Below are 13455 nucleotides of genomic sequence, written 5' to 3' on the forward strand. Positions count from 1 at the left end.
TCAAGGCCGACTAAGGCAGACTCCACCCACCCCGCCCCCAGGTCAACAGGCTGACCAAGGCAGTCTCCACCCCACAGCCCACCCGAAAACCAGTTTGAAATGGCTCTAGATAATCAGTTTCCTCCAAGACTTCCTGGAGCTGGGAGGTCACCACCCTCTCGATTATCTTGCCCAACTATGGAAGGTTGGAGAGAGGCCTCTATTTACTTAATTCTGAGGGATCCAATGCAGGCTTCTTCAGAAGAGGTCCAATGATTGTCTCCCTAAGACGGGAAGGCATGCTGCCCTTCCTCAGAGAAGCATTTATAATATCTACCAGGCCCTCTACAACAACCCCCAGCCAGATAGTATAAGCCATGTTGGACAAGGGTCAAGAGAACAGGTGGTAGGCCACACCATTCCAAGCAGCTTATCCATAACAGCTCCGTTCCAAGCAGCTCCATCAGGTGTCACAAACTGAAACTGATATTTGTCACATTTGTGTCTTGTCTTTCCTTTTCCCTTGAAGAAGCTCAGAGGCATATATAGCTTTGCCCAATTTATCTTTACAACCATCCCATTCGGCAGAGGACTAGTACATCTCTCTTAATGATAGGCAAACAAGTACAGAAACTCCTTGCACCTGTAGTGGCCAGCAGGCATTGTTGGTAGCCATGGCTGGAAACCTTTCCTTCAATCCTTGCCTTGTCCCAAAGTCGATTCCCGGTAAGGAGAGAGCCTTTTTTTTCCTGCCGGAGAAACAGCATGTGTCTTTTTTCTTGCAGAAGAGGAGGAGGAAATCACAGCTTTGTTTGCCTTCCTTGTTCCAACACAAACCCTGACTGCTCTTGCCTGAAGTTAAATCAAGAAAAGCAATCACTGTCAAGGAGAACAAGGAAGGAAAACATATGGGGCAATAGTGTTCTTTGCTGTTCATCTCTGGCAAGAAAAAAGAGAAGCACTGATAAGCAATGGTAAGCAGGCAGTGAAGGCTATCCTCTTCTTATTGGGGGCATGGCCATGATTGGAAGGAGGTTCTTTAGCCATGGATGCCTATAGGAACCTGGGATTGCTATGCTACAGGCAGAGGGAGGCTCCTGTACATGTGGTATTTCATTAAGAGAGAAATGTGTGAACTAGAACTGTATGACATTTACTTTGCAAGGCCACTCAGTAAATAGAAACATAGGAAGCTGCCATATACTGAGTCAGACCATTGGTCCATCTAGCTCAGTATGGTCTACACAGACTGGCAGTGGCTTCTCCAAGGTTGCAGGCAGAAGTCTCTCTCAGCCCTATCTTGGAAATGCCAGGGAGGAAGCTTGGAACCTTCTGCATGTAAGCATGCGATGCTCTTCCCAGAGCAGCTCCATCCCCTAAGGGGAATATCTTACACTGCTCACATGTAGTCTCCCAGTCAAATGCAAACCAGGTCAGATCCTGCTTAGTAAAGGGGACAATCCATGCTTGGTACCTGAGTATGGATCTGAATCCAGGTCTTACTGGTCAAAGCCCAACATGCTATTGGCTATACCACACATTATTCATAATTTATTGTGGGACTACTGTGAAATGTAGCAGAGGCCTACATTGCCACTGAGTAAGAGGGAAGGTTCATGCACCAGGTATGAGCCAGCCAGCCTGAGATAGTAGCTTGTACAGGCAGGACGGGGAATGGCAAACAAGCCGCAGTGTGGCTCATTCCTGCACACCTCTCCCTGCCCATCATGTTGTTGTTGCTGTTCTTCTTCTTCTTCTTCTTCTTCTTCTTCTTCTTCTTCTTCTTCTACTACTACTACTATTACTAACTACTACAAATATTTATATACTGCTCTTCAACAAAATTCTCAAAGCGGTTTACATAGAAAATAAAAATACATAAATAAGATGGCTCCCTGTCCTCAAAGGGCTCACAATCTAGAAAGAAACATAAGGCAGACACCAGCAACAGCCATGGGAGGGATGCTGTGCTGGGGCTGGATAGGGCCAGTTGCTCTCCCCAGGCTAAATCTTAAAGAATCACAACTTTAAAAGGTGCATCTTTGCTCAATTAGTAGGGGTTCTGCTTCATAACTGCATTAACCCTTGGTGCGTGGGCTGTTTGGTTACCCAGTTCCCCAACTGGGCAAATAACCAGGCGTTAACATGGCAGTGGGCCAGACAAGGAATAGTGAGGTGGCCAAGGCTAAGAGAGACCAGGAAGGAGTCACACTGACGGCTTGTTTACTGCCCTGCCTGCACAGGCTGCTACCGGCTGCATGGTCACTTAGGGAATCTTCAGAGGCCCTTCTCCAGGTGCCCCAGCCATTTAAGGCAAGGTGTGTGGTGACTGAGGGGGCTTTCTGTGTTACCCCAGTTACAGAACTCTCTCCTTAGGGAGGCTCACCTGATGCCTACTTTGATGTCATATCAGCATCAGGTGAAGATCTTATTATTCTCCCAGGCTTTTAAAACCGTGACAGAAAGTATTTTAATTGTTGCAGTTTTTATCTTGCTGTTTCATTCTTTGTTCTTTGTCTATTTTTCTTGTTTTATAATGGGTTGCTGTTTCAGATTTCAATGTAGTAAGCTGTCCTGGAAATGTTTTTCACTGAAGGGTAGAATATCATTAAAACAACAACAACAAATAAAATACTTACTACTGCAGACTGTTTGAATTAATAAGCTACTGTTATCCACAGGGCTGAAGGGTTTCTTGTGAAACCCAGCAATGGTCTGCATTGCCACTGAGTGAGTAAGGCTCATCCACCTACCAGCTGGCACTAATGGGTGACAAGTAAGGGGATGGATGGTAACGGCAGGCCCAGTCTGCAAGGTACAGGCCCAGTCATGCTGTACCTACATAGAGGCCTGTGCAGCCAAGAATTAATGTCATCAACCACTGCAAAGCACTAGAAATCTCCAAGCGGGTCTAACATGGCTGCACCTGCTCTACTCAAACTGGGTCCAATGATGGCCACCCTCACTTGCAGCATGGCTGTGGTGGGCTGTCATAGCTCACAAGTGCACAGACCCACATTTGGAAGCGCTGGCCAAGAACAGTGCATGCATCATTGCATGGGCTGCTGCTACAGCAAGAGTCTGTACACTCTGCATGGCTGGCATCTAGTTTTCAGTGCTGGAAACTGATGGATACAGTGGATGTCCAGAAGGAAAGGCACCTGCCTTTTCCAATGACAACTCCTGCATTACTTGTTCTGTGCTACACAGCTTAACTGGGAACAGTGAGAAGCTTGCTTCTGTTTTTCATAAACTCCATTAATCAACATTAATCAGCCATCATCTCCACATTCTATTGTCCATTTCATTTATTCATTCAGCCAGGGTCTCTAGCCTAACATGAAGCAAATAGATATAATCCTGCTTAAATTTTGACAGAAATGATGCAACCTTCATGCTTAGAACTCAGGTTGTGTTTCCATGTATGGAGGGTGCTTATTTTTGTTTTTTAAATTTTTTAATCTCTAATGCCAAAAAGGAAAGGATACTAATCCAAAAAGCAGCTAGCAAAAAGATGAGTCACTGTTTTGAACCACCACAGATAACAACTGCTGAGTATGAAACACTAAAAATAAGAGACTGATGTCCAAATCATTGCATAATACTAGGAAACAGAATATTAATAAACAGGAACCAAAGGAACATAAGAATAGCAAAGTATGATATTCATATGTGTTGTACGAACCATTTTTTAACTAGCATTTTAATCAATATAATGGTAAAGAGCTTTAATACGCAGGGTCTAATATTTATGACACGTGTTTTAAAAAACACAAGGGGCAGTTTTGCAGAATTAATCAGAAAACACCTCATCCCTTCACATTTTCAAGTTGCTTTTGCAGCTGCTTTATTTTTACAGGAGTAAATCCATCAGACCTCATGTATTCTGTTTAACAGACTATCCTGTTAAATCCCTATAGAAATTAGTAGGAAAATTAGTTCTGAAGTTTGCTTAATGTGTTAGTGCTGGATACTTACAGTTGAGCATCAACAAGCTCTCCTGGGTTCAGAAAAGCACAGCACAGAAGTACATAGTTACAGTGGAGTACCCCATTGTCTAAGGTTTGGGGAGGGGCTGCAGCTCAGTGGCTGTAGAGGAGATACTTTGCACGCAGAAACTCCCAGGTTCAAATCTCTGGAATCTGCAGGTAGAGTTGGGGGAAACCCCTGTCTGAAAGCCTGGATAGCGGCTGCCAGTCAGTTTAATCAATACTGACCTACACGGACCAATGGTATGACTCAGTAGGAGGCAGCACCATACATTCAAGTTTCCAATAAGGATCTAGAGAGATGTTAGGAAGCTACATGGCTGCCACTGATTCTTTCAAGCAACAGGAAGTAAAAGAAAAATGTGATACGATACCAGTATTCCTCTACTCCAATTTATAGCTGGAGCAGATAATTTATAGTCTACTCTATTGTTAACCGACCAGAGACGAAAGTTTGGGGCAGTGTACAAATTTGATAAATAAAATAATAAATAAACAAAAGGTGCTACCTGTAGGGGCAGGGAAACTAAACGGCAGACATGCCCATCTCCTCTTCCCTCCGCAGCCCACAGTGATATTCAAAAATATGTCTGTGAGGGTCCTGCAACCCTCAGGGGCATATTTTCAGGAGGCGCAGTTGGCTCCTGAGGGAAAGGAACATTTGAGGAAAATCGCCCCTCCCCCATTGTGGACATAAAACATTTTTCAGCACGCACAAGTCTGAATGTCACCCACTGAACACAATTATGTCATGTCATTCATGTCACAATTATGACACTTTTTACTAAACAATTCAAGACAAACATATGGGGGAGACAACTAATTAATTGTTACGTTTATATCCTGCTCTTCCTCTGAGGAACCCAGATTACACATTAGGGATATGCAGGAAGCGTTTCATGCACATCCGGAGAACAGAGAATGGTCACTTTAACAGGAAGAAGGTAGGTCTTACCTGCCCCTCTGTTGTTCCTCCACTGCTCCAGCACATTACTGTTTGTATGAAGCAGCCGGGCTCTCTGTTTGGAAAAGGCACGCTGCCCGACTGCGTCTTGCTTGGGAACAGGAAGTTTCCTGTTCCCAGCAATCTGTGGACAGTGTCAGGAAGGAAATGGCATCTGAGCATGTGCAGATGCCATCTTGAGTGTCAGCATGCTGATGCTGACCTCTCAAGATGGCGCCCACCCATACTCAGATGCCATTTCCTTCCCAATGCTTAATACAAACAGTGCCGTGCTGGGGCGACGGAGGAGCAACGGAGGAGCAGGTAAGACCTGCCTTCCTCCTGTTAAAGTGACATGCTCACCCCCACCAAAACAATTCAGCTGGGTCAGATCAAGGCATTTCGGCACCTTGAAATAGAGGCGCCGAAATGCTTCGAGCACATCCCTAGTGCACATGGTTGTGTTTATCCTCACAACAACCCCGTAAGGCTGGTTACACTGAGAGATAAGTGACTGGCCAAGAATCACCCAGAGAGTTTCATGGCTGAATGGAGATTTGAGCTTGGGTCTCCCTGGTCCTAGTCCAGAACACTAACTACTATACAACACTCAAAGATGTGGTAACAGCCAACAACCTGGATGGCTTTAAGAGGGGTTTGGATAATTTCATGGAGGAGAGGTCTATTGACGGCTACTAGTCGGAGGGCTCTAGGCCACCTCCAGCCTTGGGGGCAGGGTGCCTCTGGGTACCAGTTGCGGGGGAGTAACAGCAGGAGAGAGGGCGTGCCCTCAACTCCTGCCTGTGGCTTCCAGCGGCATCTGGTGGGCCACTGTGCGAAACGGGATGCTGGACTAGATGGGCCTTGGGCCTGATCCAGCAGGGCTGTTCTTATGTTCTTAATCTCTCATCTTTGCAATTAGAGACATTTAGGTAACTCCAGCCATAATCCAATTCATCTCAGTCAAACCCAGGAGAACAAATCTCAGAAAGGGGGTGGGTCATCTGTTTATTTAATTGCAAGTCAAAGAAGGAGCGACTGAAGCAATATCAGCTATTTAAAATTTATACTGAATTAATAAGCCACATATTGAAATATTAGTATAGCATAGGAAGCGACGTTATTTTCTTCACAAACCTTTTTAAGGTAACAGTTGTTATTTTTATTGTCGTTGCCTAAGGTTCCAAGAGATCCTCTCTCAGTACTCTAAAACAGTTGACAACAAACATTAAACAAGAATTTGATGCAGTAATATTACAGTCAATAAATCGTATGTGTTCTGCTGAGCCTGGTTATATTCAACCCTGTGCTTCCAGCACAGAAATAACAACCTTAATGATCTGTGGTATGAAACTGAGGTTTCACAGTAAGGGCTCGTTTGGCTCTGTCATGAATCGAGGTTGAGGTGGCAGGTCTGCTGTTTCAGAGGGCATATTGGACTAGAGAAACCTAATTGTTGCTATGCCCTATCTGCTTGCCTTGTGTTTCGTGTCTACTGCTGTTCTTATGTCGTAGTTGCTTTATTATCCTTCTGTTTTTATTAAGCTGCCCTGTGGATCCCAAAGGATGAAAAGATAGCATATAAATAAGATTTAAGGCTAACTAAAAATATTTAGTCTGAGCTTTGAATATGGAAGAAGGTCACACTTAGTCATCCTAAACATACTGATTTATAACTAGTTTTACTGGAATCAAGAGCACATCAACAGACCCAATCAGCTGGGAACGTCTCTTTCATATGTGCCACTGAAGAAAAAAGAAGTAGCATGAGAATTTATTCGCATGATTCCACACAACTACAGCATCTTCCAACTGCATTATTTTCCTTTGCACTGTCCTTCATGCCTTACAGCATTACAACCAGTTCTTTGCTATGGCGCACCGCCAATTTCTTCAAACACAGAGGTAAATTGGCAGGGCTCTCTGTTGTCACTCAGAAGAGATGTGCTAGGGGATTGGAAGTGCACAGCTGTGTGGGAAGTTAGGTAGATTTGTTCCTGTTTGCTAACTGAGCAATAATTTAAAGTTGTTTTTTTAGCTCGTTTGAATGTGTATTTTTGTATTATTCAACATGAATTCTAAGCAGTCTTGAAGGATGCTCTTGGTGAAGAGACAGGATAGAAATCCTTAAAATATTTTTCCCCCACATGGGACAGCCATGATTAGATAGTTTTACCTCGTCAATTTAATGCACTGCATATTTATTGTGAATGTGTAATAGATTTAGCAATGCTTGAAAAATTAAGCAACTTCCTGACCTAGTAAATATCAACTTTCTCAACAGAGGTGCATTCACAAGGAATATTAACCATGTATAACTGATGAAGTATAATTAACTTGCAATTAATTTACCACATGGAAAAAAGTGTGAATCTGCTCTTGACAGTCATAAAAATTGGGGCTCTTCCCCCCCACTGCCCCTGAATCTGAGAACAGCCCAATAATGCATTGGGAACTCCAAACATCATGCCACCCAACCGAATAATCAAGAGAAGTATGCAATTTATTAGTACAGCTTGAGGGCAGAATTTGCAGCCCCCGATCCCAAAAGTTCCACCTTTAGTAATAGCAATTTTACATATTTAAAAAGAGGGGATTTTGTGTGCGCATAGCATGACTATGATCATGGTCGTGCAGGGTGGAGGACTTTTCATGCACAAAAGGAACTGTATCCAACTGTTATTAGGAAAAAACAGCAGAAAGAGAATGAAATGCAAGTAGGCAAAGAAAAGGAAACTTCATTAAGTTATAGCAGAAGGAACAAACATGTTACCTCATCATCATCCGCATCGTATTGTGCATAATGCTGTTCCAAGAGCTCTCTCTGGCGACGTTCCTGCTCTAGGGTCTGGCTAATCAGCTGAGCCACTTCGCTTACTTGCCCTGGCTTTTCTCTGCCAATTATAAACCTGAGGAGAACATCAGGGAACACATGTCATTTTCAGACTTCATTGGATACGAAGGCTGCAATTCTATGCTCGCTTACATAGAAGTAAGTTCTCTTTGAATCAGAGGGTCCAACTTCTGAGTAAACAAGTTTAGGACTGTGTAGCATACACCCAAATGTTTCACCTACTCACTCACTCACTATAAGTGCATTTAGAATGTACAATGTATTGCACCGCACACAAGTTAAATTAGAATCACAAAAGCAGGTTTTTAAAAACTCTCTTTTACTACTCTTGAAATTCCTACATGTTGCAGAATTATGACACAACACCTATGCATATTTAGAAATAAGCAAAATTTGCAGAACCAAGGAGCCAAGAGTTATGTGCAGGAGATGTGTCTATAAAGCCCTTGAACTCAGACAACTGTGGTGGGATGTCACCAATCAGTGGAGGAAAACTATTAAGATAGACAGAGTGGATGACACTCTGGAATGGATCCAATGGGACATGCAAGGAGCTCCGTATCCCCAGAAGAGGATCCCCTTCCATACAGAGTTTCCTGTGCTGCATGACACACTACCCCTGAAATGCAGGGGACCTCTGGAAGCTATCTCTAATGCAGTGTGTGGAGTTGTGATTGATGGGTGGAGGGGAGGGGGACAAACCTTAATGTGCAGCTGGAAGCAACTGCATTTACTTAAGGGGTTTGTGGGCCCTGTCCATATTTTTAAGTACTGCTGCTTTTTTCAATCTACTCTCCTCAACATTAAGAATCTACTTTTATTATAAACATCTCACTGAGAAGGTCTCATCACACAGTACAAATAAAATTACTGGAATAATCAGTGCTCCTTTCTGTGGCATATAGTGCAGATATAGTTACAGATGTTTTGTTCTTTTATTTAGCTGCATAAATTAACAGACAATTCCCACAGATTTGTGCAGTTAAATAAAGAACAAAACATCTGGGTGTGCACTGATTATTTAACTCATAATGAGTTTCTACTGTTCCTTCTACTTTCCTTTGCTTTCACGGAGGTACATGGGCTCAATTCCTATTTTTATTGCCGTTAAATTTATTCAGATTGCAAGTCTTGTGGACACTGGCAGATCATTTAATTCAATCAATAGTATGTTCATAACAAAAGCAAAGAAGAATTTTAAAGTGTCAAGTGCACTTTACAGAGGCTCCAAAAGGCAGCAGAGTACAAAATATAGAGTACAGTACAGAATACAAAAACATTTTGTACTCTAAAGCCAACAAAATCTTTCCTTACAACAGAGTCATAGGTACTAAGAAGCTGGGAATTATTAGGGATATGTGCTTTAAAACAAAAACAAAAACACCTCTGTGATTGAATTATTTATTTATTCCACTTCTATTCCATCTTTCTTCCATGGAACTGAAGGAGGTGTCCATAGGATGGTCATAGGTGGTCTCTCATTCCACCACTCACTGACCAGCTCCAGATCAATATAGTTTCCCCAGGTTTGCTGTGCTGTGTGGTGGATTGTTTGATTTGTGTGCCAGCATTAAAGGCATTTGGCCATTCTGCATCGGTCTGTAGCACAAGAGCTTCTCCTCTGCTGGGTCATTTGTCAGACATGAAGTCACAGAGAAACAGACAGGTACGTAAAATGGCACAGACAAAGTCACCAATGCTGTCTTCCAAAGGGGAGAGAAAAAGTAAAATGACCTGATCTAAAATTATGCACTCAGGAGTTTATTCTAGAACAAACAGCTATAGAGAATATACAGTACTTGGGAAAATTGGAAGAGTAAAATCCGTAACACAAACCAACATATTAACCCCCATTATTCTGTTCCCCCATGAAAGGTCAATGAGATTCTGTGGTCATAAAGTCTTCACAGACACTAACAAAGCATCTCTTTTTTTTGTTTCCGGCCCAAATGGCCTCTAAATAATGACCTCCATTAAGAGGAGCTCCAGATCTACTTGCGTGGAGTTTAGCAGGGAAAAGTGTGGGAAAGTTTGTAAGGAGCCCCTCTTGATCACACAGAGCCAGCGGAAAGAGAAGGTAAGTACTACGCCCTCTTTTATATTCTTGGGAAAGAAAGTTTAAACTGTTGAATAGCTGACACCTTCAGCTAAGACTTAACTTCCAAACAATCTCCAAATAGTCTAAACATCCAACAAAACCAGCCATAAAGGTAGAAAGCCAGCAGGGCAGTGGGCACTTCCCAGTGTATTGCACGCATATATAACTATCTGCTTGATGGGCAGAAGTCGTGGATGGGTGCTTGGTGCAAGGAGCTCCTGGCATTCTGGAGCGGAGATTCTCTTGATTTTCCTATTCAGTTTTCTTTCCAGCAAACTCCTCATTTTAGAGAAGTTTCCTCTTCTGACATTCAAAGTGTCCGTGTTAGACTTCCTTGGTGATTCTCTCCTAAATTGGCCACCTATGACCCAATAAGGAAGGCTGGAAAGGTGTCTGGAAAGAAGCCCTATGTGAGTGTGTGAAGTGGGTTGCTGGGTACGGCTCATTTTTTGTCATCTGTAGCAGTCTCTTGTTCATGCATGGGGTGGGGCATATGCACGTGTCTGTATGAAAACATTTTTTGCTGCCTGCTGGGGTGAGATCATCCCTATAAAGGCCTGTATTTCCCAGCATACTTTGAACGGTACTATAACAAAGCTTACATTGTCAATTTATATTCCTATGGGGTGGAGGGTGGTGGAGGAATTTAGAAATTGCACAATTCTTAATTAAACATTTAAATATATTCCAGGTCTGATTATACAGACAGAAGCCACCATAAAAAGAGGCATAAGGTGCTTAAATCTCTGCCTGAAAGATTGCCCACTGAAGCGTAAGAACACTTCAGTAAACTAGCTAATTATATACTTCTATTACTGGTTCACTAGAACTAGATGTGTACTTTAGTACTGGCAAGATAGGATTAAGAGCCACACAATAGGGTTACACAGAACAAAAAGTATAATCAACTATGATGTTGCCTCGCAAGAATGGACAATGGGCAAAGTCCACCAGCAAGTTTTCTTAAACAAGCCTCACTGAAATAAACTAGTGCTATCCAAACATGCTTCCTTGGTTGATGGTGCTCTTTGATATTATATTAATATCATCCTAAAAGCCAATGTACCACCATCTCAATGTAAAACACTCTGTTCAGGAAGTTGGAGAATCTGAGTTCACGGCAAGAATATAATCCTCACCTGAAGTTTATTTGGAAGAGGCAGAATAATAGCGGACGTTAATGTCTACAATGGCAGAAAAGCCCAATTGGACCTGCCAATGATCATGGAACACTGGCCAATCATGTGAAAAATGATCATGCACAATGATCATGCACTGACATCTAATGCAATCTACTGAGGGTGCTCCTAACACCTGCCACCACTAACTCCCATGCTGCTCCACACCCTCTTCGAAACAATCTTGCACAAGAGCATAAATACTTTTCAGAGTTTGCCCATACTCCGAAACTGTTCTGTTAGAGCAGAAACAAACAGCTGAGGGTTAAACGACATGCTTCTGCTCTAAGGGAGCAGTTCCAGAGCACAGGGAAGCCCCGAAAAGTATTTGTGCTCGTGCGCAAGCCCATCAGGGGCACAAGCTATTTTAGCAGCACTCACGGTAGACTACTCTAGATGCTGCCACTGTCTGGGAAACAATGATCCATAGGAAGCAAAAGAGATCAGTCCTCCCAATCCCTGATGCTCATGCTTACAATATTTGTATGCAAGCAAGAGTCTTTGTAATAAACAACAGGGGGGAAGAATATCATTTTGATTTAAAATTTCTCTGTACATATCACTTGTTTTTCTCATACACTTTAAGCACATAATTGATAAAGTAGGGTACTGCATTTACCCTTCATGAGCTTGCTCAGTAGTAGGTCTCACCAAGATCAGGATTGTAACCTATAACTGGAGGCTAATGTTTCCACTATGGCATCTATTTGGTAATATGGAGGAAACTGGTATATTTTAGGACAAGTTGAGTACTGAATGAAAACAAACAACCTTTAAAAATGATATGGGCTTTAAAACCCCAAAAAGGAACACTAGGGGATATTTCAACATCCTGCTTTTGATCCTTCATCTCTTGGAAGCCCTGCTTCTTATCAACTTTGCAAATATTATTTTAAAAAAAACTTTCACTTTTAAATGGAAGACATTTTCAACAGCACACATATGAAGTATCTCTAAAGAGCATGATGTTCTGATCCAGGGATTCCCAACACTGGGACTTTAGATGTTATCGGACTACAACTCCCATCATTCCCAGCCACAATGGCTTTTGACCATTGTGTCTGGGGTTGATGGGAGTTATGCACCAATAAGATTTGGGGTTCAAAGGTTGGGAAAGCCCTGCTCTGATCTTCTGGGTGGGAAAGAAGCCTAATTCTGAACTGATCACTTGCTGGGCAACAAGAAACACTGTACATTTTACTACAATAATGCTGCTGCAGGGAGGAGCAGTTCCAGCAGTGTTAAATCTCTGATATAAAGAAGATGCAGAATTCTGTCTTAGTGATCTATGCAGCCAATAGAAGTTAGTTAAAGGGAGATGGGGAGAATATTTAAATCACTGCAGGGGGATATAATTAAATGATGACCTCAGGAAGCACAGTGACAAATCAAATTATCTTAAAATAATATCATGATATACTGATACAGCATGGTTCAGTTTATATGAAGGGCTCTGGGAGGGGGTCTGCTAAATTACCAATAACCGTTGAAATACTGTCAGCTAGTAATACTTGGAGCCGTTATTAAAAATACCCAAAGAAAAATGTGCATCTATAAAAGCTGGGCAAATTCTGCACTTTCAAGGGTGAAAATTAGAGTGCATTCCATTAGAGAATGTTTATAGAAATACATAAACAAAACTACACAGGATGAAAATGCCTGTGGAAAGCGTTCTTTGCATTAGAGAGTTGCTGATCTGCAATAAATAATAAGGAATGCATAATGATGACTTTCTTGCTATTTTACTGTATTTTCTAATCCGAAGCATAACCGTATGGGTTCCTAAAATTGTGTTAATTCATCAAATTATCATTTCCCCCCTGTAAAAACAACAGAAAATGGAAAGCACAGCCCACAAATTTGTCTTTTAAAGCTTCTTCTACTTACTGAAAGATTACTGTCATCTATATAGGATAAGGCAGTGTTCTTCTTTGTAAGGTCTGGGGCCAGTGGCAATTCCCATCAAGCCTAAGTGAAGCTCCCTAACCAATTGTTCATTGGGCCTGAGTGAAGACTTGGCCAAAGCTGAATATAGGTGGCCTTCGTTATTCGCAGGGATTCCATTCTTGCCTATAGGTGCAAATACAGAAACTTCAAATAAAGAAACTCTGTGTCAATGGGAACTGGGAGAGTAGCTTTCTAACCAAAAGAAGGGCCAAAAAAGGAATAGGGGGCAGAAAGAAGAGAGAAAAGGACAGTACCTTATTCTTCAGCTCTCCAGCAATGCCCCCCTATGGGTGAATATTCACCCCCAATTTTTTGATTTTAAAAAGAACGACAAAATATCTTGCTGCTGGAAAATGAATGGCCAGAAATGACATCGGTAGTCATCTCTGGGTCATTTCCAGCCACTCAAAACCATGGATGGGCGAATTTCGCTTATTTTTATACCCACAGATAATGAAACTGGGTCC

General features: G+C 42.2%; 1 protein-coding gene across 22 annotated transcripts in view; it reads right to left on the bottom strand.

Annotated features, from left to right (window-relative positions):
- Window positions 1-13455, bottom strand: part of PPP1R9A (protein phosphatase 1 regulatory subunit 9A) — a 266633-nt gene that overhangs the window by 80912 nt on the left and 172266 nt on the right. For 15 of the 22 annotated variants that reach the window (XM_053266026.1, XM_053266021.1, XM_053266022.1 and 12 more), the window contains 2 exons: window positions 7685-7820; window positions 6049-6117 (listed from right to left, as the gene is read on the bottom strand). In XM_053266026.1, the coding sequence (XP_053122001.1) occupies window positions 6049-6117; window positions 7685-7820 (205 nt within the window). Of the gene's footprint in view, window positions 1-6048; window positions 6118-7684; window positions 7821-12928; window positions 13033-13455 lie in introns of those variants that run through there. The other 7 variants (XM_053266039.1, XM_053266037.1, XM_053266042.1 and 4 more) reach the window with 2 other exon arrangements.

The sequence above is a fragment of the Hemicordylus capensis genome, chromosome 6, assembly GCF_027244095.1.
Source record: "Hemicordylus capensis ecotype Gifberg chromosome 6, rHemCap1.1.pri, whole genome shotgun sequence".
NCBI classification, from domain to species: domain Eukaryota; kingdom Metazoa; phylum Chordata; class Lepidosauria; order Squamata; family Cordylidae; genus Hemicordylus; species Hemicordylus capensis.